This window comes from Cricetulus griseus, chromosome X (genome assembly GCF_003668045.3).
Source record: "Cricetulus griseus strain 17A/GY chromosome X, alternate assembly CriGri-PICRH-1.0, whole genome shotgun sequence".
NCBI classification, from domain to species: Eukaryota; Metazoa; Chordata; class Mammalia; order Rodentia; family Cricetidae; genus Cricetulus; species Cricetulus griseus.
In genome coordinates this window covers 108,254,839-108,279,659 of record NC_048604.1, presented here as the reverse complement: position 1 = coordinate 108,279,659, position 24,821 = coordinate 108,254,839, and the positions used below count along the sequence as shown (strand labels likewise).

General features: G+C 37.2%; 1 protein-coding gene across 3 annotated transcripts in view; it reads left to right on the top strand.

The window, feature by feature from the left end:
• The window catches only part of Wnk3 (WNK lysine deficient protein kinase 3), a 96,800-nt gene that overhangs the window by 4,484 nt on the left and 67,495 nt on the right, over positions 1 to 24,821 (top strand). For all 3 annotated transcript variants that reach the window (XM_035450233.1, XM_035450232.1, XM_035450231.1), the window contains exons 2-7: positions 8,492 to 8,664; positions 10,267 to 10,487; positions 11,582 to 11,739; positions 14,914 to 15,002; positions 20,469 to 20,688; positions 23,243 to 23,555. In XM_035450233.1, coding sequence (XP_035306124.1) covers positions 8,492 to 8,664; positions 10,267 to 10,487; positions 11,582 to 11,739; positions 14,914 to 15,002; positions 20,469 to 20,688; positions 23,243 to 23,555 — 1,174 coding nt within the window. The remainder of the gene's footprint in view (positions 1 to 8,491; positions 8,665 to 10,266; positions 10,488 to 11,581; positions 11,740 to 14,913; positions 15,003 to 20,468; positions 20,689 to 23,242; positions 23,556 to 24,821) is intronic.

The following is a 24,821-nucleotide window of genomic DNA, read 5'->3' as shown; positions in this document are numbered from 1 at the left end:
TTTCTTCCATCCCTCCCTCCCTCCCTTTCTTTTTTTTGCTTTTCAATAGGGTTTCTCTGTGTAACCTTGGAGTCTGTCCTAGCACTCTTGTAGTAGACCAGGTTGGCCTTGAATTCACAGGGATCCTCCTGCCTCTGCCTCCTGGGTGCTGGGATTATAGGTATGTGCCACCAACGCCTGTCAAGTAATAAATATCTTAGCAGTATATACTTTGAAATACTTCTTAGAACTTCAATCACTAATTTTTGGTGCTCTTTGGTGTATTTACACAGCTATCCTACACTGTAATTATGGTGTTCTGTTTTTTTTATGAGACTGATCTGGAACTTGCTGGGCCAAGCTGGCCTTGAACTTGTGATCCTCCTGCCACAAATAGCATGTTCCTATTTCCAACTTTTCATCTATATTTATCAATTGGCACTACCTTTTAGCTTTGTGTGGTCTTTCCTCAATAAGTCTGTTAAGTTTTTGAAAATTTAACAATAGAAGAATTTGTAGTTAAGGTTTTAGTATAGTTAGTAACATTGGGTATTATATACTTTGCATTTATCATAAAACTAAAAAGTAATTGAACACTTATATAAATTCTTACTAGTTTAATTTTTATAATAGTTATATTAGGTAACAATTATTATTTTCAGATGCAGATCTGAGGGTTTAGGCACATTAAATAACCTGGTTAAAGAAGGTATTCTGTCATTTATTTAGTTTTATGTGTGTCAAATTTATGATATTTTTAGATGGGCAGTGGTGCACTCCTTTAATTCCAGCACTTGGGAGCCAAAGGCAGGTAGATCTACAGAGCTACTTCTTAGACAACAAGGGCTACTCAGAGAAACTATCTTGCAAAACCAGAAAAACAATCATTCTGCTGGTATAATGGCACCAACAGAGTGATTCCCAGCACCAGGGAGGCAAAGGCAGAGGATCTCTGAGTTCCAGGTTATCTTGGTCTACAATGAGTTCCAGGTCAGCCAGTACTACATAGTGAGACCCTGTCTCAACAAAACAAAACATTTTTTTTCCATTGGTTATTTGAATAGCATCATTTTGTTGTTGTTCTTGTTTGGGTATAGAACCCACAGCCATGAGTATGTTCTACTACTGAACTATATTCTACCTTCCTCCCCTCCCCAGGGTAGTGGTGGTGCATGCCTTTAATCCCAGCACTCAGGAGGCAGAGGCAGGAGGATCTCTTTGAATTCAAGGCCAGCCTGGTCTACAGAGTGAGTTCAGGACAGCTAGGGCTATACAAAGAAACCCTGTCTTGAAAAAAAAACAAAAAATTTATATATTCTCTCCCCACTCCCTCCAACTTCTCCCACTTTCTCAGTCTTTTCAAATTCATGCCCTCTTATTTTTATTATTACATATACAAGTGCAATCTTCTAAGTCCATCTACTACTTCTTTTTTTTAGATTTCGAAATGCAGGACACAAACTTACTGTTTTAGAAAAAGGAATATAGTTATAATAGCCTATGTGAACTATATAGTAGATAGATGGGAAGCTAAATTATAATAGGAAGCTATATTGGTGAGCACAGGCAGAACAAAAGAATTAGATGTTTCTGCATGACCTCCCACTAAGGCAATAGATTGACCAAATGAAGTAGATGCCCAGATCCCTACAAAATGACGACATATTTGTCCAACTGATTTGCAAGACAGTGGCTCTGGTTCTGCCTGTTATTCCCCTGTTGACATATCTCTTTTGGGGAGTTGTGGTGGATGGATAAAATCCAGGGCTTCACAGAATGCTAGGCAAATGGTTTACCACAAAACTCTGGTCTTCGTTCCCCAACATGCATCTTTACTACCATTGATAAAGCACCTTTCTTTAGGTATTAAGGCCATTCTTGTCTCAAAATTCTAATGTGGTTATAAGTTTGTAACTATTATATCCCAGTTTCTTGCATGATACTTTGATACGTTAATAAATGATTACTACCTTGGCACGTGCTTATTTTATTTACCTTTAGTTATAGTTTACATCAGTTTGCCAATGGGAAATGATTTGTGAGTGAGGTGTCTTCAGTCACTGTTGTGAATCCTGTTTGGAGAGGTAGATGATAAATATTTTGCTTGGGATTCGGAGTTCAGCTTTTAATGTTGTCTTTGCAGTTTATGTTCCTTAGGCAGGCCAAGAAACTTAACATTTTGGAGCATTTTAAGAACTTTCCTATTAAAGATAAATACAAATAATATCTTGGATGTATGAAAATATAAATATTAGGGCTGTGAGTATAACTCTAGTAGTAGATGACTTTCATATATTCAAGTTTCTATGTTTAATCACGAAAATGAAGGGAAAAAGAAGAACTAGCAATATGATGGAAAGTGAGGATCTACTATTCAGCTTAAGAAATGAAACAAACATAGAGATAATGCTTGTAAAGCTTGGGACATGTTTGAGCATTTAATAAGCAATGCTGAAGAAGTTCATGTGCAGGAACATTCATTGAGCTGGACATGGTAGTAAAGTGCCTTTCAACTTATTACATAAAGGGTTTGTGGCCAGCCTATGCTACAAATAAACTTTTTTAGAAAAGCAATGATAGGATACTTTGTAGGTAGGTACTATTTTGAAACCTTTGTACTATTTATATGTACCTGAACAAGTTATTTCATATAGTTTTTATATCATCGTTCTTTCTTTTATATTTGTAAAGATAGATCCATGTAGCCTGATCTAGTTTTGTAGATCATTGTTGATGTTTACATTAAGAGGGTGAGATTATAAGATCATAGTTTACCTTTCAGAAAAGAAATGTACCTAATTTCGTATGTGACTCACAGCATATATAGTTCACCGGGATGAGGAAGGCATAGCTGTGGAACCAGCTCCTGTGCTTGGTGCCTGAAGGCAGATTGGGAAGCAGGCTTTCTCTTTTTTCCCTTTTTATCTGGTCTGCACCCCAGGTTAGGTTTTAACCTGCTCAGCTAATTTTCCTTAGAAACACCCTTATAGGCACACACAGAGGTGTGGCTTATTGATGCCTGTGTGTGTTTAATCTGATCAACTTTACAATCAGAATTAACCATTGTAATTCATGTCTTGTCAATTTGATACCCAAACATGTCACTTTTAAACCACAATACTTCAAATGCCTCATGTTTAATAATATAAAATATGTTTTGTCCCTTGCTAAGAATTTCAGTTCTTAATGATTCTAACATTGTCCCAAAAAAAGCCCAAAGTACCAAGTCTCTTTAGAGACTCAAATCAGTCTCTTAACTGCGAACTCCTTTAAAGTAAAAACAATGCAAATTATTTTTGGTTGTGAGCCTAGCCTTTAACAGCTGAGCCATCTCTCCAGCCCAAAAAGCTGAATTATATAGTTCCAACGTAGAATGTCATATGTCAAACATTCCAATTCTAAAAGAAATTCTAATTCTAAAAGGAATATAACAAGGAAAGCTCAGACCAAAGCAAGACCAAAACCTAGTAAGGCAAACACCAAACCCTGTAATTCTGTATCTGGTATGCAGGGCTCATGGTTGCTTCATCTGGGTTCTAACAGGCTTGGGTAGCTCTGACTCAACTCAGTAGCTTGCACCATTCACAGTCTCTTAGTGGACCTTGCATGTCTCTGGCATCTCCAATCCCTATTGAAAAGTAGGCTTCACCTTCACAGCTTCATGAACAGCCTGATCAGGAGCTCCAGGCAGAACACCTGACACTGCTATGAGTCATCTGGCCTCAGCAGCTTTCTGGAGCTAAGGCTTCCCCAACATTGCAACTCTTGCATTTTGCATGCCTAAAAAACCAGCACCATATAGATAATGCCAAGATCCTACTGGAACAACAGCTTCAGTAAACTCTGTGTGCCTTCAGGCTGCACCTGCAAAAACACTTCCTTAGGTAGCTCTGCTAGAGCAGGCTGCCCTGGAGGCAGTCTTTGTTCAGTCACTCTTAAAAATATGTTCCTTATCTTGAATAAAATACCTGTGGTGATTAGTCATGTTGCTGTTATTCTATATCTCAGAAAAGGTTTTTTGTATATTTTTACTGTTCTACATATTCAAATTGATTAAATGTTTAGCTAACATTTATAAAAAGATAGTATTTCTTTTTAAAGTTCTATGGAGTAGTTGAATTCTATTTGTTTAATTTGAATTTTGCATCTATTTATTATCCATATAAATTAGTAAGTATGACACTGAAACTTTATGCTTGTTTTTTTAAAGATTTTATTTATTTATTTATTATGTATACAGTCTTCTGCCTGCATGCCAGCTAAGGGTACCAGATCTCATTCAAGGTGGTTGTGAGCCACTATGTGGTTGCTGGGAATTGAACTCAGGACCTTTGGAAGAGCAGTCAGTGCTCTTAACTGCTGAGCCATCTCTCCAGCCCCACTTGTTGTTTTTTTATGATCTTCTTTGGAACAGTAATATTTATGGCTCATTTTCATAGACTAGATTGTTTTTTAAGGTAGACTCTCCCCATGTACCCTGGGCTGACCTCAGAATTTATGGTGCTTTTGCTTAAGCCTTCTCAGCACTGAGATTACTGGCATGTAGAACAATAACCAGCCTTTAGATTAGCATTTTTATGGTTCTATGCTAACTCCATTAGCTATTACTGCTCTCTAGTTTGCCTCTGTTGCACCAAGAACTCTCCTCATTGATGGTGGGTTGACATTATCCTGTCAAAATCATTACCATTAATATAGTGTCTGTGTGCTTCTTATGATCAAAGGAATAGCTGAAAGCTCTACTGTAAGTACTTCTCCCTAGGTTTTAATACTAGTTTTTTAAAAAATATTTTATTTATTTATTATGTATACAACATTCTGCTTCCATGTACATCTGCACACCAGAAGAGGGCACCAGATCTTATAATGGATGGTTGTGAGCCACCATGTGGTTGTTGGGAATTGAACTCAGGACCTCTGGAAGAGCAGCTCCTGGGGAAAGACTCCTGTACCTCCATCATTCATAATAACATCTCTAGATGTAAAGGCATATAGTGCCCTTCTTAGTAAATTTAAGACCCCCTAAGAGGGCAATTGAATATGAGGAAGGGTAGTCACTTTTTAACATGGATAAAAACCACATTTATTGCTTATTCAAAACTTAAAACAATGATAGGAGAAAATTAATATAACAAGCAAAGAGAAACCAGAGTAGAAATAATTGTTAAAGAAAGAGGAAATTAAGGTTAAAATATTGGACATGATATTATGAAACTATACTTAATAGTTTATAAAGATCAATTAAAACCCCATAACTTTACATTTTGGTGACACTCGGGAAGCTGAGGCAGGAGTGCTAAACATGTCTGGGCCCCTAGGTTTAATATCTCCAACAATACAAGAATATGAGATAAAAGGAATTTAAGAATAATTCCATACTAGGAAACTTACCAATAAAACACATTTGTATTAGTAGGTACTGAGAAGATATTAGGTAGAATTCTGCATATACTCTTAATTAAAAAGCAAAACTAAGTTGGTGGCGCACGCCTTTAATCCCAGCACTCGGGAGGCGGAGGCAGGTGGATCTCTGTGAGTTCGAGACCAGCCTGGTCTACAAGAGTTAGTTCCAGGACAGCCTCCAAAGCCACAGAGAAACCCTGTCTTGAAAAACAAAAACAAACAAACAAACAAACAAACAAACAAACAAAAAAAGATGAAAACTGTTGGCACTGGAGAAGTGGCTCAAAGGGAACTTGTTGCCAAGCCTGATGACCTGAGTTTGATCCCCAGGACCCATGTGGTGGAAGGAAAGATCAGACTCCAGAGGGTTTTCCTCTGATTTCCACATGAATTCTATGGCATCCCTCGAACACACAGTCAAACACAAATAAATACATGTAAAAATAATTCTAAATTCCCCACAAATATAGCTGAAAAATGTCCAGTGTAGTATTAAAATATTAAGCCCTTGGGGCTGGAGAGATGGCTCAGGGGTTAAGAGCCCTGGCTGTTCTATCAGAAGTCCTGAGTTCAATATCCAACAACCACACGATGGCTTACAACCATCTGTAATGAGATTTGGTGCCCTCTTTTGACCTGCAGGCATACATGCAGACAGAACACTATATGTATAATAAAGAGATAAATCTTTAAAAAAAACTATTAAACCTCCTGACTTCTGCATATACTGTGACAATGCAAGTATGTACACACAAAGTAGATGTAATTAAAAGTTGATTATTTTTGAAAAAAAAAACACCTCTAAGCAAATTTGCAATAGGAGACCTTAACAAAGTAGGTATCTGTTTAAAAATAAACCTGTAAAGTATTGGTGTATAGGCTGTAATCTTAGCTACTTGGAAGACTGAGGCAGTAGGATCGTGAATTTGAGGCCAACCTGGACAAGAGAGAGCAAACCCCATTCCAAAGGGTAGAAAACAAAGCACAGTATAGTGATACATGCTTGTAATCTTAGCATGGAGGCAGGAAGCTCAGTTGTTCAGTGCTATCTTGGCTACATGAGACCTTGTCTCATAAAAAGAAAGAAAAAATAATATCCCTCTTTCCAACAGTGTTAAGCCTAAGGGTGATGTCATTTGTTGTCAGATACAGTTGTGAATACTTTTAATCCCAGTACTCAGAGGCTGAGACAGGCAGATCTCTATGAGTTCCAGGCCAGCCGGGCCCATGTAATGAGAACATGTCTCCCCAAACAAACAAACAAACCAACAATGTTGACCCCTATACATAACTTAAGTGGCGAAATGTGTTCAGTTGTTTTTGTCAATGCTAGGGATCAAACCCAGGGCCTCGTTTCATCATTTCTTCAATACCTGACCTATATTCCCCAAATCTTTCTTCAAATCGTTAATTGGGCTGTTGCTAATTAAAATTAAGTCTGTAATCTGATATCTTCAATATACCTACAGTGTTAAGTGGAGTGGGACTTTTTAATTTTTTTATTTTATATGCATTGGTGTTTTGCCATGGATGTCAGGTCCCCTGGAACTGGAATTACAGACAGTTGTGAGCTGCCATGTGGGTGCTGGGAATTGAACCCAGGTTCTCTGAAAGAGCAGTCAGTGCTCTCAACCACTGAGCCATCTCTCCAGCCCTCCAATATACCTACTGTGATAGCTAAAAAATACTGTGTCTGGCTTGAGCTCATACAGTTGTTGTGCATGCTGTCACAACTGCTGTGGGTTCATATATGCAGCTTCCATGTTGTATCCTAGAAACACTGTTTTATTGTAGTCATCCACCACCTCTTACAATCTTTCTGGACATATTCTGCAACAATCCCTGAGCTTTGAGAGGAGCAGGATGTGATATAGATGTCCCATTTGGGGCTTAACACTTTGCAGTCTCTTGTTGTCTACATGTTGGTCAGTTGTAGGTCTCTGTGTTAATCATGATCTACTGCTAAAAGAAGTTTCTCTGATGAGGGTTGAGAGATGTACTAATCTTTGGGTATAACAATAAGTAAATAAGAGTTGGTTTCATACTAAGTTCATTTAGCAGGTTTTCTTCTAGGGTCTATGACCTGTCAGGGGTTCTTAGTTTGGCCTTTTTTTTGAGACAGGGTTTCACTGTGTAACAGTTCTAGCTGTCCTAGAATTCGATCTGTAGGCCAGGGTGTCTTGAACTCATAGAGATCCAACTGCCTCTGCCTCCCAAGTACTAGGATTAAAGGTGTGTGACACCATAGCTAGTAATTTACAGAACTTTTGTTTGTTTGTTTTTCAAGACAGGATTTCTTTTGTGAAGCCCTGGCTGTTCCGGAACTTGCTCTATAGACCATACTGACCGAGATCCACCTGCCTCTGTCTCCCCAGTGCTGGGAATAAAGGTGTGCACCACCACTGCCTGGCTTGGCCCATATTTTAAATTGGAACTCTCAATAATATCTTCAGAAGAGTTGTATGGGATAGATGTTTTCTCTGTCCTTATTTCTAGAAATACAGGTATTTTCCTTTCTTAGCTTAATTGATAGTTTGTCTAATTTCAGAATTTTAGGATCACAGTCCTTTAGGATTTTGTAAACATTGCACCTATGACTTGTAGCCTACCAGACTAGAGGTCCAGTGCCTATTTGAAGGTATTTCATTACTTAGTAACCCAATATCTGGAAGTTTAGAGCAGTTTTATTTTAGCAATCCAGAAATTAAACTGCAATAAATGTCTATTCTTGGTCTGATTTTTAGATATTGTCTAGCTGTGAAAACTTGGAGATTTCTTAGGGAAACATCACAATTATCTATTTTATTACTTTTTGTCAATTCATTTTGAGATAGTGTAAGCACTCAACCACCAAACTATATCCCAAAGCCCCTAAGATATTGATGTTATGTAGTTGTGTTTATAGCATAGTTATGAAATGTAACAATAGTTGCATTACCTGTTCAAAGAGCCAAATTAATTAAGAAAGAATACCAGTGATTCTATAGATATTGAGAAAAATTGATAGGTGTAAGATATATATGTGTACAGTAAAACATTCAGTTGAGCTATGAGAAATGTGCATGGACATTTCTGTATTATTAATTTGGAACTCTTTCTTCCACTTTAGGACCGCAAATTAACTAAAGCTGAGCAGCAACGGTTCAAAGAAGAAGCAGAGATGTTGAAAGGCCTCCAGCATCCCAATATAGTTCGATTTTATGATTCCTGGGAGTCTATATTAAAAGGAAAGAAATGTATTGTGTTAGTGACTGAACTAATGACATCAGGAACCTTAAAGACGTAAGTTGAGTCTGATAGTGCCAGTTGAGATGGAAATCATTTTAAGAGCTTGTAGAGTGGCTGGGGCTATAGCTCAGTGACATAGCACTTACTTAGTATGTACAATGCCTTGGAGTCCATTCCTAGTGCTATAACAACAACAGCAACAAAAGAACTTGTGGAATCTATTTCAGATTGATCAAAAAATCAGGATATTAATAAAGATTGTTAGACTGTGCAGTGCTGAAAAGTTAATGTTTGAGGACCTGGGAATGAAGCTCAGTTGGTTAAATGCTTGCTTAGTATGCATTAAGCCATGGGGTCAATCCCCAGCACCATGTAAAACTAGGATCAGTGGCACCCACCTTTAATCATAACACTGGGTGGTGGGGTAGAGATAGGAGAATCATTCTTCGATATTCATGTCTAGCCTGAGCTACATGAGATCATCCTTCAAATATATACAAAAGGGGGGTAGAGAGATGGTTCAGAACTTAAGAGCTCTTGTTGCTCTTTCAGAGGCTCCTAGCACGAATGAGATGGCTTATAATCAGGGAATCTAATGACCTCTTCTGAAATTGTGAATGCCTGGTACTCACTTTGAAAACATATATGCATGCAGGAAACACAAAATAAATAAATCTAAAAAACTCCCACAAAGTTAATGTTTTAGAGCGATCATAAAATTTGAGTTACAATTATTACAGACTATGATTGCAAAAGATAATGATGAGCTGGGTGGTGGTTGTACAGCCTTTAATCCCTTCCCTTGTGGGAGGCAAAAGTAGGCAGATCCCTGTCATTTCAAGGCCAGTCTGGTCTACAGAGGGAGTTCCGGGAAAGCCAGGACTACACACAGAAAAATGCTGTCTCGAAAAAGCAAAAAAAAAGATAATGACTTGCTGAGGGCTTGGTCAAGGAATAACTGCTATATAATTATAGTCTTTTGTTTGTAACTAATTTTCATTTTTATGAATTGATTGTATAATCAGTTGTAAATAATTAAATGCAAAGTGTACATTTTCCCTAACATTTTACCGTAAAATTTTATGTAGCATGACTTCCAGTGACTGTATCATTCAAAAAACTCATTCTAATATGGTTCTTACTTGAATTAAAAGTGCTAGACTTTGTAGAATATCTTTTGGCATAGGTTATACCACGTTTTTCTTTGATGAACTGTGATGTGGGATGGTAAACTTAAATGACCTGTAAAGTGACTGAAGTCACTGAAAGTTTAGATGAGAATGATAGTTTAGATAGATTTTTTTTTTTGCTACAGTAGACAATAGAGAATAATTCAGGGGCTGGAGAGATAACTCAGTGGCCAAGAGTACCTGATGCTCTTGCAGAAATCAGAGTTCAGGTCATGGTATCCACATTGGGCAACTCACAACTATCTTTAACTCTAGATCCTGGGGGGTCAGTGCCCTCTTCTGACCCCCACAGGCATTTGCACATATATACACATTAACATATATAAGTAAAAATAAAAAACAAACCTTAATTATTCAGGGGGTAGTATTCATAGTAAGTAAATAAGCAGAGCAGCTCACTCATAGTGCTATTTATAGAATAACCTGGGAATGTTTGTTTACATATGATCTTTGTTTCTTTGTATAGGTACTTAAAACGATTTAAAGTCATGAAGCCAAAGGTCTTAAGAAGCTGGTGCAGACAAATTTTAAAAGGATTACAATTCTTGCACACAAGGACTCCTCCTATTATTCATCGAGATCTGAAATGTGACAACATTTTCATCACAGGACCCACTGGATCTGTGAAGATTGGTGATCTGGGACTTGCAACCTTAATGCGCACATCATTTGCTAAGAGTGTCATTGGTGACTAGTATTTTATAGTTTATTGGTTGGGTGTTAGATTTGTCAATTGTATAGGACTGGAACAGAGATGATGAGTCAACTGTGGTCTTGGGCAAAATTTTGATTACTGCCTATATTTTAAGGTTTTATTTTTTGTTACACATAAACACTTGTTTTTATTGAGACAAGGTCTTATGTAACTCAGGCAGGCCTCAAATTCACTATGTAATAGAAGATGACCTTGAACTCCTAGTCCTCCTGGCCCTTGATATTTTGGGACCCAGCTGGCACACTTAACTGTTAATGTGCTTTGAAATATTTGTTGTAAGTGTGGTTTTAATTACCAATTATATGAAAAAAACTGACTTATTGCCAGTATACCTAGCATATATATATTTTATAGAATTACGTAAGAACTATTTATCTTTTTTTTTACATGTATGGTTGTTTTGCCTACATGAATGTCTGTGCATATGCAGTGCTCACAGAGATTAGAAGAGAGCGTTGGAGCCCTTGGAGCTAGAGTTACAGACAGTTGTGAGCCACCATGTGGGTGCTAGGAATGAACCTTGGGTGCTCTGCAAGAGCAGCAAGCACTCTTAACTGCTGAACTATGTCTCTAGCCTCATCTTTAAGGATTATTGAAAGATTCTGGGGACTTAAGAAATAAAATTTACTAAATTTATCCAAACTTGAACTAAAAAGATATAAATAAAAATAAATCAGATTTAAGTACTAGGAATCCAAGAGTTAGCCACCATGCCTGTCTAAAGTTAGATTTTTAACATCTTAACCTAACCTTGAATTGTTCTTTAAATTGTACTTCATCAGTACAAAATGTTAAATTTGCTTTTTTTTTTTTTGAGGCAGAATCTCTCTATATAGCTTGGCTGTCCTGGAATTTACTATGTAGACCAGGCTGGCCTTGAACTCAAAGAGGTCCACCTACCTCTGTCTCCCAAGTGCTAGGACTAAAGGTGTATACCACCGCACCCAGCATAATTTACAGATTTGCTTTGAAAGAGCAGAAATTAATAGATACTTTTTATGGGAAACAAAATCTTGATGAATATATTTCTCTTTAATAAAAATATGGTTGTGGTATTGTTTTGTAGGTACTCCTGAGTTTATGGCTCCAGAGATGTATGAAGAACATTATGATGAATCTGTAGATGTTTATGCTTTTGGAATGTGCATGTTGGAAATGGCTACTTCGGAGTATCCGTATTCCGAGTGCCAGAATGCAGCTCAAATATACCGTAAAGTAACCAGTGTAGGTATAATTTTATTCCTTTATGTCACAGATTGCCATATTTTGTGTTGAAATTGATAAAATTGACTTAGTGGAATTTAATTATGGGACAAGTTGTGGCTTAGTGGAAGAAAAGATAAAAAGCCCCCCCATTATATTTTTACTTTATATAATGATGTCAGTTTAACAATTGCATGTAAAAAGGTTTAGGTTTGTAAAGACTTCTTTTTATGTACTTGAACACTATTAGGGTCATAAAATGCTCTATATTATTTCGGGGAAAATGTACAGGTATATCATTTTTAGTTGTGGTACAATTTTAGATATTAGATTGGTCTTAATTTTCTGTTTTGTTTTGTCTAAGACAGCATCTCACTACCTCTGGCTGTCCTGGAACTCAGTACACAGATCAGGCTGGCCACAAACTCACAGAGATCCATCTAGCTCTGCCTCTGAAGTACTGGGATGAAAGGCGTGCACCACCACCATTTGACTTGATTGGTGTTAATTTTTCAATCTTTATTTTTTTCTTTTTTTATTAATTTATTTTTTACATTCCAATCCCAGTTCCCCCTTCTTTCTCTCCTCCCACTCCTACCCACCTCATATCTGCTCCTTGGAGAGGGTAAGGCCTCCCCTAGGAAGTATACTAAGTCTGTCCCATCATCTTGTTGAGGCAGGAGATTGGTGTTAATTTTTAAAGTTGGATAGTAAAGATTGACTAAAAGAGTTGGAAGGACTATAATACTTAAGTATTATAATACATAAGTGCCCCATTATGAAAAATAGTTCAATATGCAGTTTAACAGGCGAAACAAGTGAATCCCTGATATGAATAATTTTTTATGTTGGAAATTGCAAGGACTGTAATGACAGTAAGTGTTTGCTACATTCAGAGAGCTACATCTCTAGGAGGAGAATAATATCAATTAAGGAATAGCTACTGCTGGATGTTAGTGGCAAATGTCTTTAATCCCAGCACTCGGAAGGCAGAGACATGTGTGTCTCTGTGAGTTCTAGGCCAGCCTGGTCTACAAAGAGTGTTCTAGGACAGCCTCCAAAGCTACAGAGAAACCCTGTCTAGAAAAACAAACAAACAAACAAACAGAAAAACAAACTAGCAAGATGTGGCAGTACACACCTTTAATCCCAGCACTTGGGAGGCTGAAGAACGTTGTAAATTTGAGGCCAGCCTGATGATGAAACCCTATCCTGAAAATAAGAAAAAAAGAAGTATAAAATAAAGGATAGGAGTATAGTAAGGGATACAAGGTAGAATTGGAATGTCTTCATTGTTTAGAGTGGACTACTTCATATATGACTGGCTGGCTAGAGATAGACCATGAAGGAGTTTGTTAGTGTTTCAGGAAGTTAATAATAAGAGCCATTTTTAGTCCTTTAAATTATTTTATATAGACAAATGACAATTGTATACATTTACGGGATACAGTATGATATATTTACAATGTAAAATCAAGGTAGTTTACCTGTAACTTCACTTTCTTATCATTTTTGTGGTGAGACATTTAAAACTTACTTTTTTAGTTACTTTATAATATGCCATATATTATTGACTATAGTTGTTGTGTTGTGGAGTGTATTTCAAAGTTTATTCCTGCTGTTTATTTATAATTTACACCCATTAATCAACAATTCTTAATTACTTCCCAGCCTCTGATAAGAGCTCAGAAAAAGCTATGATGCCTTTTTGGTTTGTGCCCTTTATTTAAAGAGCCCTAGGCACAGAAGTATTTTGTGCTTGATTTATAAATTATAGTTCTATAACTGTCTTTACTTACATATAGAAAAAGACACAAATTACCAAAGAAATCAGGAAGAGGTCAGTGGAGAGATCAGAAAGGACTTTTTCTATGAATAGAATAACATTAACAGGATCTCACTGTGTCGCTGAGGCTGGCCTTGAACTCATGATCCTTCTACCTTAGCCTCCCAAGTGCTGTGCATATTATGTCTTTTTTGTGTGATTCTGGGATCAAATTCAGGGCCTAATGAAACTTACACAAGTGCTCTACCACTGATCCATACCCTAAGCATAACTACAATTTTGAATGACTGTTATTTTTATATTAACATACAAAAATGCCATATCACAATTTATATTTCCACCTCTCTCAGAGCTTCTGGGATTTTGGATTCAAAATGCCTGGTAGTGCATGTCTGTGGCCTTAGCTATTTGGGAATTTGAAACAGGATCATGAACTTGGCACATAAGTGAGATCCTGTCTCAAAGGAAACAGACAAACCTTTTCCTCTGATTCAAAAATTGTTATTATATTTGCTTTTTAAAAATCATTTTCCCGCTCTTCCTGTAAGCAACATAAGGTAATGTGTGAAGATGGTTCACTACTCTCTCGACCCAGAAAACCCTACAAAACCATGCAAGTGAAGAGGTTCAAATCTCCGGGTTCACTTTAAGAATACCCCTGAAACTGCCCAGGCCATCAAGGGTATGCATATCCGAAAAGCCACCAAATACCTGAAAGATATCACATTGAAGAAGCATTGTGTGTCATTCCGGCGGTACAATGGTGGAGAGCTCAGGTGCACCCAGGCCAAACAGTGGGTCTGGACACAGAGTCACTGGCCAAAAAAGAGTGCTGAATTTTTGCTACACATGCTTAAAAATGCAGAGAGTAATGCTGAGCTTAAGGATCTAGACGTAGATTCTCTGGTCATTGAACACATCCAGGTGAACAAAGTGTCGATGAATTTACAGAGCTCACAACTGGATTAACCCATACAGATTGTTCCAAAGCCAAAAGAGGAGGATACACAGAAGAAAAAGATATCCCAGAAGAAAGAAACTCAAGAAACAAAATCTTATGGCACGGGAATAAATTCAGCATAAAATAAATGCAGATAAAAGTAAAAAAAAAAAAAGCATTTTCCCGCCGGGCAGATGGGATCAAAGATGCTTTTGATCCCATCACTTGAGAGGCAGAGGCTGACGGATTTCTGTGAGTTCGAGACCAGCCTGGTCTGCAAGAGCTAGTTCCAGGACAGCCTCCAAAGCCACAGAGAAACCCTGTCTCGAAAAAAAAATTATAAATATATATGTATAATGATCTCATTGAATACATGGATTTTTATGAAAAAACAAAGTTTAATAAATGCCATGTTGATTTGTACTTTCAATTATTTAATTTGTAACAAGAAACCATTTTCTTCTCACAGGGCATAAAACCAGCTAGCTTCAATAAAGTCACAGACCCTGAAGTGAAAGAAATCATTGAAGGATGTATTCGACAAAACAAATCTGAAAGGTGGGTGGAATTATAACAAAATGACATAAATGATGAATGCATCCTGGATACTGTAATGTATATCATGGCATGCCATTTGACAGTTTAGACATGTGGAATTTGATCTGACATTTGTGTTTGTTGTGATAAATTTTAGTCACCATCAGCTTAATAGTGAGGCGAAATAAATTTTTAAAGATGTGAAACAGGTAACAAATTGCTTGTTTAAGTAGTTGAGAGTGAAAAGGTTTGTGTAAATAATATTGGTAAAAGTAATATGGATATTTTTGTTCACAGATTATTCTATATTTCTATCAAAATTTTTATTTTTATGTAGATAATTGCTTTAGTATTGGCTTTTACTTCCTTTTATTTTGAGCTATGTGTAATTACTGGTTTAAGTTGGTAGTTTCATCTTTTGATATTTTTAAAGATTTTTTTCATGTGTTTGTGTGTCTAGGTGTATGTATGTGCACCATACACATGCAAGTATGTGCAAAGCCCAGAAAGGCGTCAGATCCCCTTGATCTGGAGTCACATGCAATTGTGAGCTATTCAGTGTGGGTACTAGAAAGCAAACCTGCATTCTCTAAAAGAACAACAAATGTTCTTCATTGCTGAACCATCTCTCCACCACCATTTTAGCTATTTTAAGTGTGTCTTTCAGAAACATAGTTTATGTACATTCGTATTTCTATACACCCATCACCACTATTAATCTTCCAAATATTTCTTCATTCTCAACTATAATGTAGCCACTGACAATTCAGAATTCTTCCTTCCAGACCCCAATAACTTCTATTCTACTTTTTTGTTTGTTTGTTTGTTTTTCGAGACAGGGTTTCTCTGTGGCTTTGGAGGCTGTCCTGGAACTAGCTCTTATAGACCAGGCTGGTCTCGAACTCACAGAGATCCACCTGCCTCTGCCTCCCGAGTGCTGGGATTAAAGGTGTGTGCCACCAACACCCGGCCTCTACTTTCTTTTTTAAAAATATTTTTAGATCATAATGTAATTATATCATTTCCCCTTTTCCTTTCCTCCCTCCAAATCCTTCCTTCTATTCATAGCCTCTTTTTCGTTGTTGTAGGTGTGCTCATGCATGCACACACACATACAGAGTTCTAAATACATCACTACAATCTGCTCAGTCTGTATCATGTTACTTATATATACATGTTTAATGGCCAACCATTTGGTATTAAATAACCCATTGGGGGGAGGGACTTTTCCTTGGAGATGACTATTTCTCTCATTCTCATCATTTCTTAGTTGCCTGTAGTTCTTTATACAGAGTTGAGGCATTATGAGTTTTCCCCTTCCATGTTAGCATGTCTGTTGGTGTCATCCTTGCTCAGGTCACGTTTAGCCAGCCATGTTGGTAAGATACTTCATGGGTAAAGCTTTCCTCTCATTCTAGGAGACACAATCTCACAGCATTCTTCTATTCCTCTGGCTCTTAGAATCTTTCCTCCCCCTTTTTTGTAATGATTCTTGAGCTTTAGGTGCAGGTGTTGTGTTATATATGTATTCAGTTGGAACTGGGCTCCACAACTCTGCATTTTGATTGGTTGTGTTTTCTGTAATGGTCTCTACCTGTTGCAAAGGAAGTTTCCATGATGAGGGGTGAGAACTAGACTTCTCTGTAGGTATAAGGGTAAGTGCTATGAAAGCTTCTGGTCATTGTGTTGTTGATTTTTGGTATTATTGTTTGTGTTCTCAGTAGTACTTTGTGTTTTAGTAATTATGGCTTTGTATTTCTTTGTAGTCTCCTGGCTATGCTCATTCTCATTTTTTTCAGATGGAAATATTACTTCCTGTGGGTTTTTTTTAGGTTTGGTTTGTTGATTATAAACGTGTTTAGAATGTTTATATCATGGACAGTTTTTCTTTCCCTTCAACTATAGCAGAGAGCATTGTTGTGTATAAAGACCCAATTGTGGTCTTTTAGGACTTGGAGTGCATTGCTCCAGGCTCTTTTTGCTTTCAGAGGTTCCATTGAGAATTTGCTGTTATTCTGATAGGTTTCCTTAATATGTGACTTTTATCTTGGAACTTTCCGTATACTTTCTTTGTTATGTATAAGTAGTGTTTTACCTATGATATACTGTGGGAATTTTCTGGTCTTGTCTATTTTATGTTCTCATTGTGTTTAGATGGGTGTGTCTTTCCTTAATTTGGGGAAGTTTTCTATGATCTTGTTAAAAATTTTGTTTTGACATTCACTTGGGATTCTTTGCTTTTATCTGTGCCTATAATTCAAATATTTGATCTTCTCATAATGTCCCACATTTCCTGCATGTTCCTTTCCTATGTGTTTTCCTTTTAATTTTTCATATTCTTTCCTTATTTTACCTAGATCTACTCTGACTCACCTATTATTAGCTTTCTGTTGTTTCTGTTGTTGATGATATCCAACTTTAATTTATGGTCCTATAGGATGCAAGGTATTATTTCAATTTTTTTGTATCTGTTGAAACTTGCTTTATGTTCAAGTATATTCTCACTTTTGAAGAACATTCCATGAGGTACTGAGAAGAAGGTATATTCTTTCGTGTCTGGGTAGAATATTCTGTAAATATCCCTTAGGTTCATTTGGTTTATTTATTTATTTTTTTGGTTTTTTAAAATTAATTAATTAATTTATTTTATTTTATTAGTTCAAATTAGGAACAAGCTTGCTTCAGATGTCAATCCCTTCTCCCTCTCCCTCCCCTTCCCTCAACATCCCACCTGCCCCTAGCCACCCCCTCTCCACTCCCCAGGCAGGGTAAGGCCCTCAAAAGGGGCTCCCCAAAGTCTACCACATCGTCCTGGGCCAGGCCTAGGCCCTTCCCCATGTGTTCATTTGGTTTATTTTATAGCATCAGTTAGCTCCAGCATTTCTGTTTATTTTTTGTGTGGATGGTCTGTCCATTGGTGAGAGTGGGGTATTGAATTTTCCCTCTATCACTGTGTGAGGGTCAATGTGTGATTTAAGCTGTAGTTGTGTTTCTTTTACAAACTTGTGCACTATTGTGTTTGGGGTGTAGATGCTAAGAATTGCAATATCCTCTTGGTGGATTTTTTTCTTTGAGTATGTAGTGTCTTTCCCTATCCTGATTAGTTTTGATTTGGAGTGTATATTTTTTGCTTTTTTAATCATTTTTTATTTGAATTAGAAACAAGATTGATTAACATGACAATCTCAGTTCCCTTCTCCCTCTTGTCCTCCCCTACCACCCCCCACAACTAAAACCCTACCTATCACATATCCTTTCTTCTATTCTTCACCTGACTCAACCTTTCTGCTCCCTCATGACCTCTGCATCCTTCCTCTTCTTCCCTTCTCATTCTCGTAGCTACCTCCTCCCGATTTGAAGTCTAATTTTTCAGGTATGAAAATGGCTACACTAACTTGTTTTTTAGGTCCATTTGCTTGCAACAACTTTTTCCATCCTGAGGTAATGTCTATTCTAGATGTTGAGGTGTATTTCTTGGATGATGCAGAAGAGTGGAACCTGTCTTCCCATCCATTCTGGTAGTCTGTGTATTTTTATTGGATAATGAAGATCCTTGATGTTGAGAAATATCAGTGAGCAGTGTTTGCTAATTCCTGGTTTGTTTTGTGTGTGTGTGTGTGTGTGTGTGTGTGTGTGTGTGTGTGTGTGTGTGTGTGTGTCTGGGATTATTTCCTGTGTTTTCTTGGATGTAGTTAACCTCTTTAAGGTTGGAGTTTTCCTTCTAGCATCTGTTTTAGTTTAGGTTTTCTATTGCTGTGAAGAAATTGTGAACATGGCAACTCTTATAAAGGAAAGCATGTAATTGGGGCTGGCTTACAGTTCAGAGGTCTAGTCCATTATTATCATGGTGGGAAGCATGGTAGCTTGCAGGCAGCCATGGTGCCGGAACAAGAGCTGAGAGTTTTACATCTGGATCTGAAAGTAACAGAGACAGTTGTAGGCCTGACTTGAGTATCTTAGACCTCAAAGCCCACCCCCAGTGATACACTTCCTCCAGCAAGGCCACATCTACTCCAACAAGGCTACACCTATTCCAACAAGGCCACACCTTCTAACAGTGCCATTCATATGACCAAATATTCAAACACGTGAATCTGTGGGGTACATTCCCATTCAAACCACTACATTAGTCATATGTCTTTTATAGCTGTGGCTTTCTTCATAAACATAAAAGATATAGACACATTAATTATAATGTGCATATATTAAAAGTTTATGAAAGAAAAATTACTTGCCTGAGCTTGCAAAAGAATCCTTTGAAGCCATATCCTCTTGCTTCTCTTCAGAGATGGTCACTTTTTAATATTAAGCTATGTTATATTCATTATGTATATAGTATAGCCTAAAATCAAAGTTCAGTACATTAAGAAAACAATTTGAAGCCGGGCGTTGGTGGTGCACGCCTTTAATCCCAGCACTCAGGCGGCAGAGGCAGGCGGATCTCTGTGAGTTTGATGCCAGCCTGGTCTCCAGAGCGACTGCCAGGATAGGCTCCAAAGCTACACAGAGAAACCCTGTCTCCAAAAACCAAAAAAAAAAAAAAAAGAAAAAAGAAAACATTTGGAGCTGAGTATGTTTGTGCATGCTTGGAATCCTGACACATAGGAGGGAGGTCATGGCAGAAGCATTGAGATTTGGAGGCTAGCTTGATCTATATAGTGAGACTGGTAGCACACTCTTTTAATCCTAACACTTGAGAAGATACTGAGGCAGGCTGATCTTTGTGTGTTCAAGGCCAGCCTGGTCTATATAGCAAATTCCATGTCAGCTAAGTGATATACAGCTACACAGTGATATACTGTCTCAAATGAAAAACAAAGAAACTACTGTCCTTCATTGAACCACATTAGCTTCACCTATGACATTCTTCTAAAGAATAGAGTACAAACTAATTAAATAATTCTTTTTTTAAAGTTTTGGAAACAGAGTCATTCTGTAGTTCAAACTGCCCTGGAACTCACTATATAACCCAGGCTAGCAAATGCCGTGGTATAGCAGTGAGCCATCACACACAGCTTCTGAGTAGGTAATTGTTAATTGAAGCAGTCTATTTAAAATATGTGTAAGAATTTGGATTTCCACTTCACCTTATAGTTTATATATCTGGGAAATGTTTTTAGTTTCCTTTGATGAGGATCTATTGCTTTATGCTTAGTAATGTAAGCCAGTGGGTTAAGGCAAGCTAATAAATCTACTTAGCAATTCTCTTAGGCATACTTTTATGTGTGTTAAACTTTGTTATCAAGATATGTTATTGGTTATTAATCCTTAATTATGATCATTCTATATGCATGTAAGTTGACATTTTTGTGTCCCTAGTAATAAATTGAGTATAAGATCTAGTTTTTATAGCAAAACAAATAATTGTTAAACAGAAAATGTAAAGTAAGATTCTCACTTTGATGCAATTAACTTTTACACTCGAAAGGATCATATCTTGCTTATAACTGGAAGAATTGATAATGAGATACATATTTTGTTTATTAGGTTATCTGTCAAGGACTTACTAAACCATGCATTCTTTGCTGAGGATACTGGACTGAGGGTGGAGTTAGCAGAGGAAGATGATTGCTCAAATTCATCCCTGGCTCTAAGACTCTGGGTTGAAGATCCTAAAAAATTAAAAGGCAAACATAAAGACAATGAAGCTATTGAATTCAGTTTCAATTTAGAAACAGATACACCCGAGGAAGTAGCGTATGAAATGGTAAGTAAACTTTGTGATGCTTTCCCTACATATTACAGTATCCTGATGGATTAATGATTCTTTTCTACTTATCGTTGCTTTCTTCCCTTTCATATTCTTCTGTGTGTACTCTCTCTTGTTTTATATTTTGATAGGTATGCTTGCACAAGCATGTATTTTTATCTCCCCAGTACAGGGATTATAGGTGTGCACTTTTGTTGTTGTTGCTTTTTCAAGATAGGATTTTCACTGTTTAGTCCTAGTTGTTCTGGAAATCACTCTGTAGACCGGGCTGGCCTTCAACTCACAGAGATATTCCTGCTTCTGCCTCTGGGGTTTATGGTATTCATAGCAATACTTTTTTGTTAGGACCACCAGCTCACAAATAATGACTCAGAGACTTATTATTAATTCTGATAATTTGGCCTTTAGCTTAGGTTTGTCTCAACTAGCTCATAACTTAAATTTACCCATATTTTTAAATCTATGTTCTGCCTCGTGCATGGCATTACTTTTCTTCCATCTTGTACCTCCTGTCTCCTCTCCTTGTCTGGCTGGTGACCCTGCCTTTCATCTCCCCAGAGTCCTCTCTGTCTCTGGAAGTCTCAACTATATTTCCTGCCTAGCTATTGACTGTCCAGTTTTTGTTACATCTGTCATAGCAATGTACCTTCACACAGTGTACAAATACATCACAACAGGTGTGTGCCACTACCACCCTGTTCAGGTGTGTGCTTTTATGTTCTGCTTTTTGCACAGGTGCTGGGGTTTCAAACTCAGGTCCTTATGATTGCATGTCAAGCACTTTACTAACCAAGGCATCTCCTAGACTCCTGTTCTTGTTATTTATATTGTCATGTCATTGTAATTTTTTCTTAGCAGTATATGTTAAATTTGCATGCTCACTATAAAGAACCATGCAACACTGCTTTTGTCAAAAAAAATTGGAGGCTGAGGAAATGGTTCAGTTGATAAAATACCTGTTGTACAAACATGAAGGCCTGAGTTTGGATCCCTAGCACTTTTGTAAGGTGGTATGGTATCACTCTGTAACCCTAGCTCTTGGTGGATGACAACAGTAGAATCCCTGGGGCACACTCAGAGAACCTGTTGCACAAAATGAGGTGAAGAGTAATAGAGAAAGAATTCTAATGTTTACCTCTGATCTTCGTGTGCACATACACATCTACAAAATAAATCTTTAGTCCCCAAGGGGATCAGATTGTTTGCTGTTTGTTATTTCTGGAACTTCTGTTGTTTGGATGTTGGACCTCTTGGATTGGTTCTCAAGTATTCTTATGTTTTTGGATTCATCCCTTTGCTTTTTTTTTTTTGAGACTGGGTCTCATGTAACCCAAACACCTAGAATTCACTGTCTACCTGAAATTGACCTTGAAGTCCAGATCCTCCTTCCTTTGCCTCCTAGTGCCAGAATTTCAGGTGTGTGTGTTTCCATGTCTAACCTTGTTTTTATTGCTATGTAAATTTAAAAATCATTTACTATGAAGTAGGTTTATTGGGAGCTTTAGGGTGAACAAAATTGGATATGTGTGCTTCAGCTGGTTTTGTTTTTTTTCATTGTTTTAGTTTAGTTTTAGACAGGATAGTGCTATGTAGCTTTCACTGACCTGGTAATCACAATATAGCCCAGGTGACCCTCAAACCCTTGGCAAGCCTCCTGTCTCCACTTTCCAAGTGCTGGGATTACCATTCCCATTAACATCTTAGTAATCTTTCAACTACCATGAATTTTCTGATCTGCAGACCTTTAAGACAAGTTTTAAATAGTAGACTGTATGCTGGATGTGGTGGTGCAAGCTTATAATCCTAGCACTTAGAGGGTAGAAGTAGGATATTAACGAGTTCAACATCCCTCTGGTCTACTATATATGGGCCAGCCTGTGTTACATGAGACCCTGTCTCAAAATACAAAAGCAAGCAAGCAGACTGTAGGACTAAACATGGTATGCCCTCGTACTTCTTCAAATCATGTTCTCTGCTGCTCATCCCTGTTCCTTAGAGATAAAATAGAACCCTTTTCTATTCGCATACTATTCTAATGCCTAGTAAGATATAGCAAGTATTCTGCTGTGAGCATACATTCCTCTGCTTAGAATGTTGATCTCTGCTCCAAACTTCATCTATAGTTTTTAATAGACTCCAGTTCAAAACTGTCACTTTTCTGTTTCTTCCAGAGAGATTTTTTTAAAGGTTTTTTTCCCCAGCATCTGATATCTGCTTCATTTTATGTTAAGCTTATGTCCATCTTATATCATCACATAATGTACTCATATAAGGCAAAAGACCATTTTAGTTAGCTATATTTCTCTGGTGTCAGTACTGGGCGTGCTGTTACCGGATTGCTTTGTAACTGGCATCACAAGATCCTTTTGCCTCAGTCCCTGAAGTGTTATTCTTGTATCAGTTAAAGACCTTCACAGGTACACATGTCCAATGTAAAAAATATATGGAGACGAGCTATTAACTATTAGTTATTTAATAGAATTTTGAGTTTGTTGTACAAAATATTGATTTAAGTAGAGAAGTATGTTTGTTTATTTTGTTTTCTTTTTAGGTCAAGTCTGGATTCTTCCATGAAAGTGATTCCAAAGCTGTTGCTAAGTCCATTAGGGACCGTGTGACACTGATAAAAAAGATAAGGGAAAAGAAACCTGCTGGGGAAAAGAAGCCTGCTCGATGCTTGGAGGAACGCAGGGATTCCCATTGCAAGTATGTGGGGAATGTATTTCCTCAGCAGAAGACTACAACTTTACCACCTGCTCCTGGTACACACACTGTAGCTGAATGTGAAGAAACAGAAGTTGATCAGCATGTTCGACAGCAGATTCTACAGGGAAAATCACAGCAGCAGTGCTCCTCTGTTAGAGGTACAACAACTGTAAAGACAAAGAAATGTCTAGTCATAGTTCTTTGTCTTTAAAGAGCATCTTTGTATTTTTCAGAGTATTCTGTTTTCTATAATTTTATTAATCCTTTTGAAAACTTTTGAAATAGACAAAATTATTTCCTTATCTTAAAATCAACAAAACTGGGCTAGAAATTTGTTCTAGTTTGGAGTGCTGCCTAGTATACAGGAAGCCCTGGGCTTGATATATAAATTGGGTATGGTGGTACTTACTAGTTACCCTAGCACTTGGAAAGTGAAGGCAGGAGGATTAGAACTTAATGGTCATCTTCAGCTAGTTCAAGGCCAGACTAGAAAACATGATAGTCATCTGGAAATGAATTTAAGAAAGTTTTTAAGTGACTTGCTTAATGTTCTAGTTGCAGAAAGATTATACTATAGCAACTATTCCAGTTCAGAGAAATGATATTAATAACATTGGTAATGGGTTTGAGAGATGGCTCACAGGTTAAAGCACTCCAGAGGAGCTGAGTTCAATTCCCAGCAACCACATGGTGGCTAACAACCATCTGTAATAAGATATTGTGCCCTCTTCTGGCCTGTAAGTAGACATGCAGACAGAACACTACTGAATAAATAAATAAATAAATAAATAAATAAATAAATCTTTTAAAAAATGGAGCTGGAGAGATGACTCAGCAGTTAAGAGCACTAGCTACTCTTCCAGAGGTCCTGAGTTCAGTTCTTAGCAACCACATGGTGGCTCACAACCATCTGTAATGAGATCTGTTACCATCTTCTGGAGTGCAGAGCACTCATACATAAATATAAATAAATAAAAATAAAAAATAGCATTTGCAACAATGTAGCATAAATCCATGAAGAAAATTTAGAACTAAAGGTACAGTTTATTTCTTAAGAAGAAATTTTCTAGATGTTAAGTGTCTTAGTACTTTAGACTGAAATGAAAACATAAGTCCTCTAGTTGTTTTACAACAATTTATCTTCTTTATTTAAAAAAAAAAAACACAGAATAAGGGGTGTAGTGGCACAGGCCTTTAATCTCAGCACTCTGGGTGTAGAGACAGGCAAATCTCTGTGGGTTAGAGGCCACCATGGTTTACATAGTGAGTCCTAGGCCAGCCAGAGCTACATAGTGAGACCATCTTAAAACAACAGCAACAACCAATTAATTAATTAAATTAAATATAAATAAATAAAAAGTAAAAAGTAAAACCACAGTATTTGTATAGTTATATCCAATTGTTCTACAAAGGAGGTACTTTTA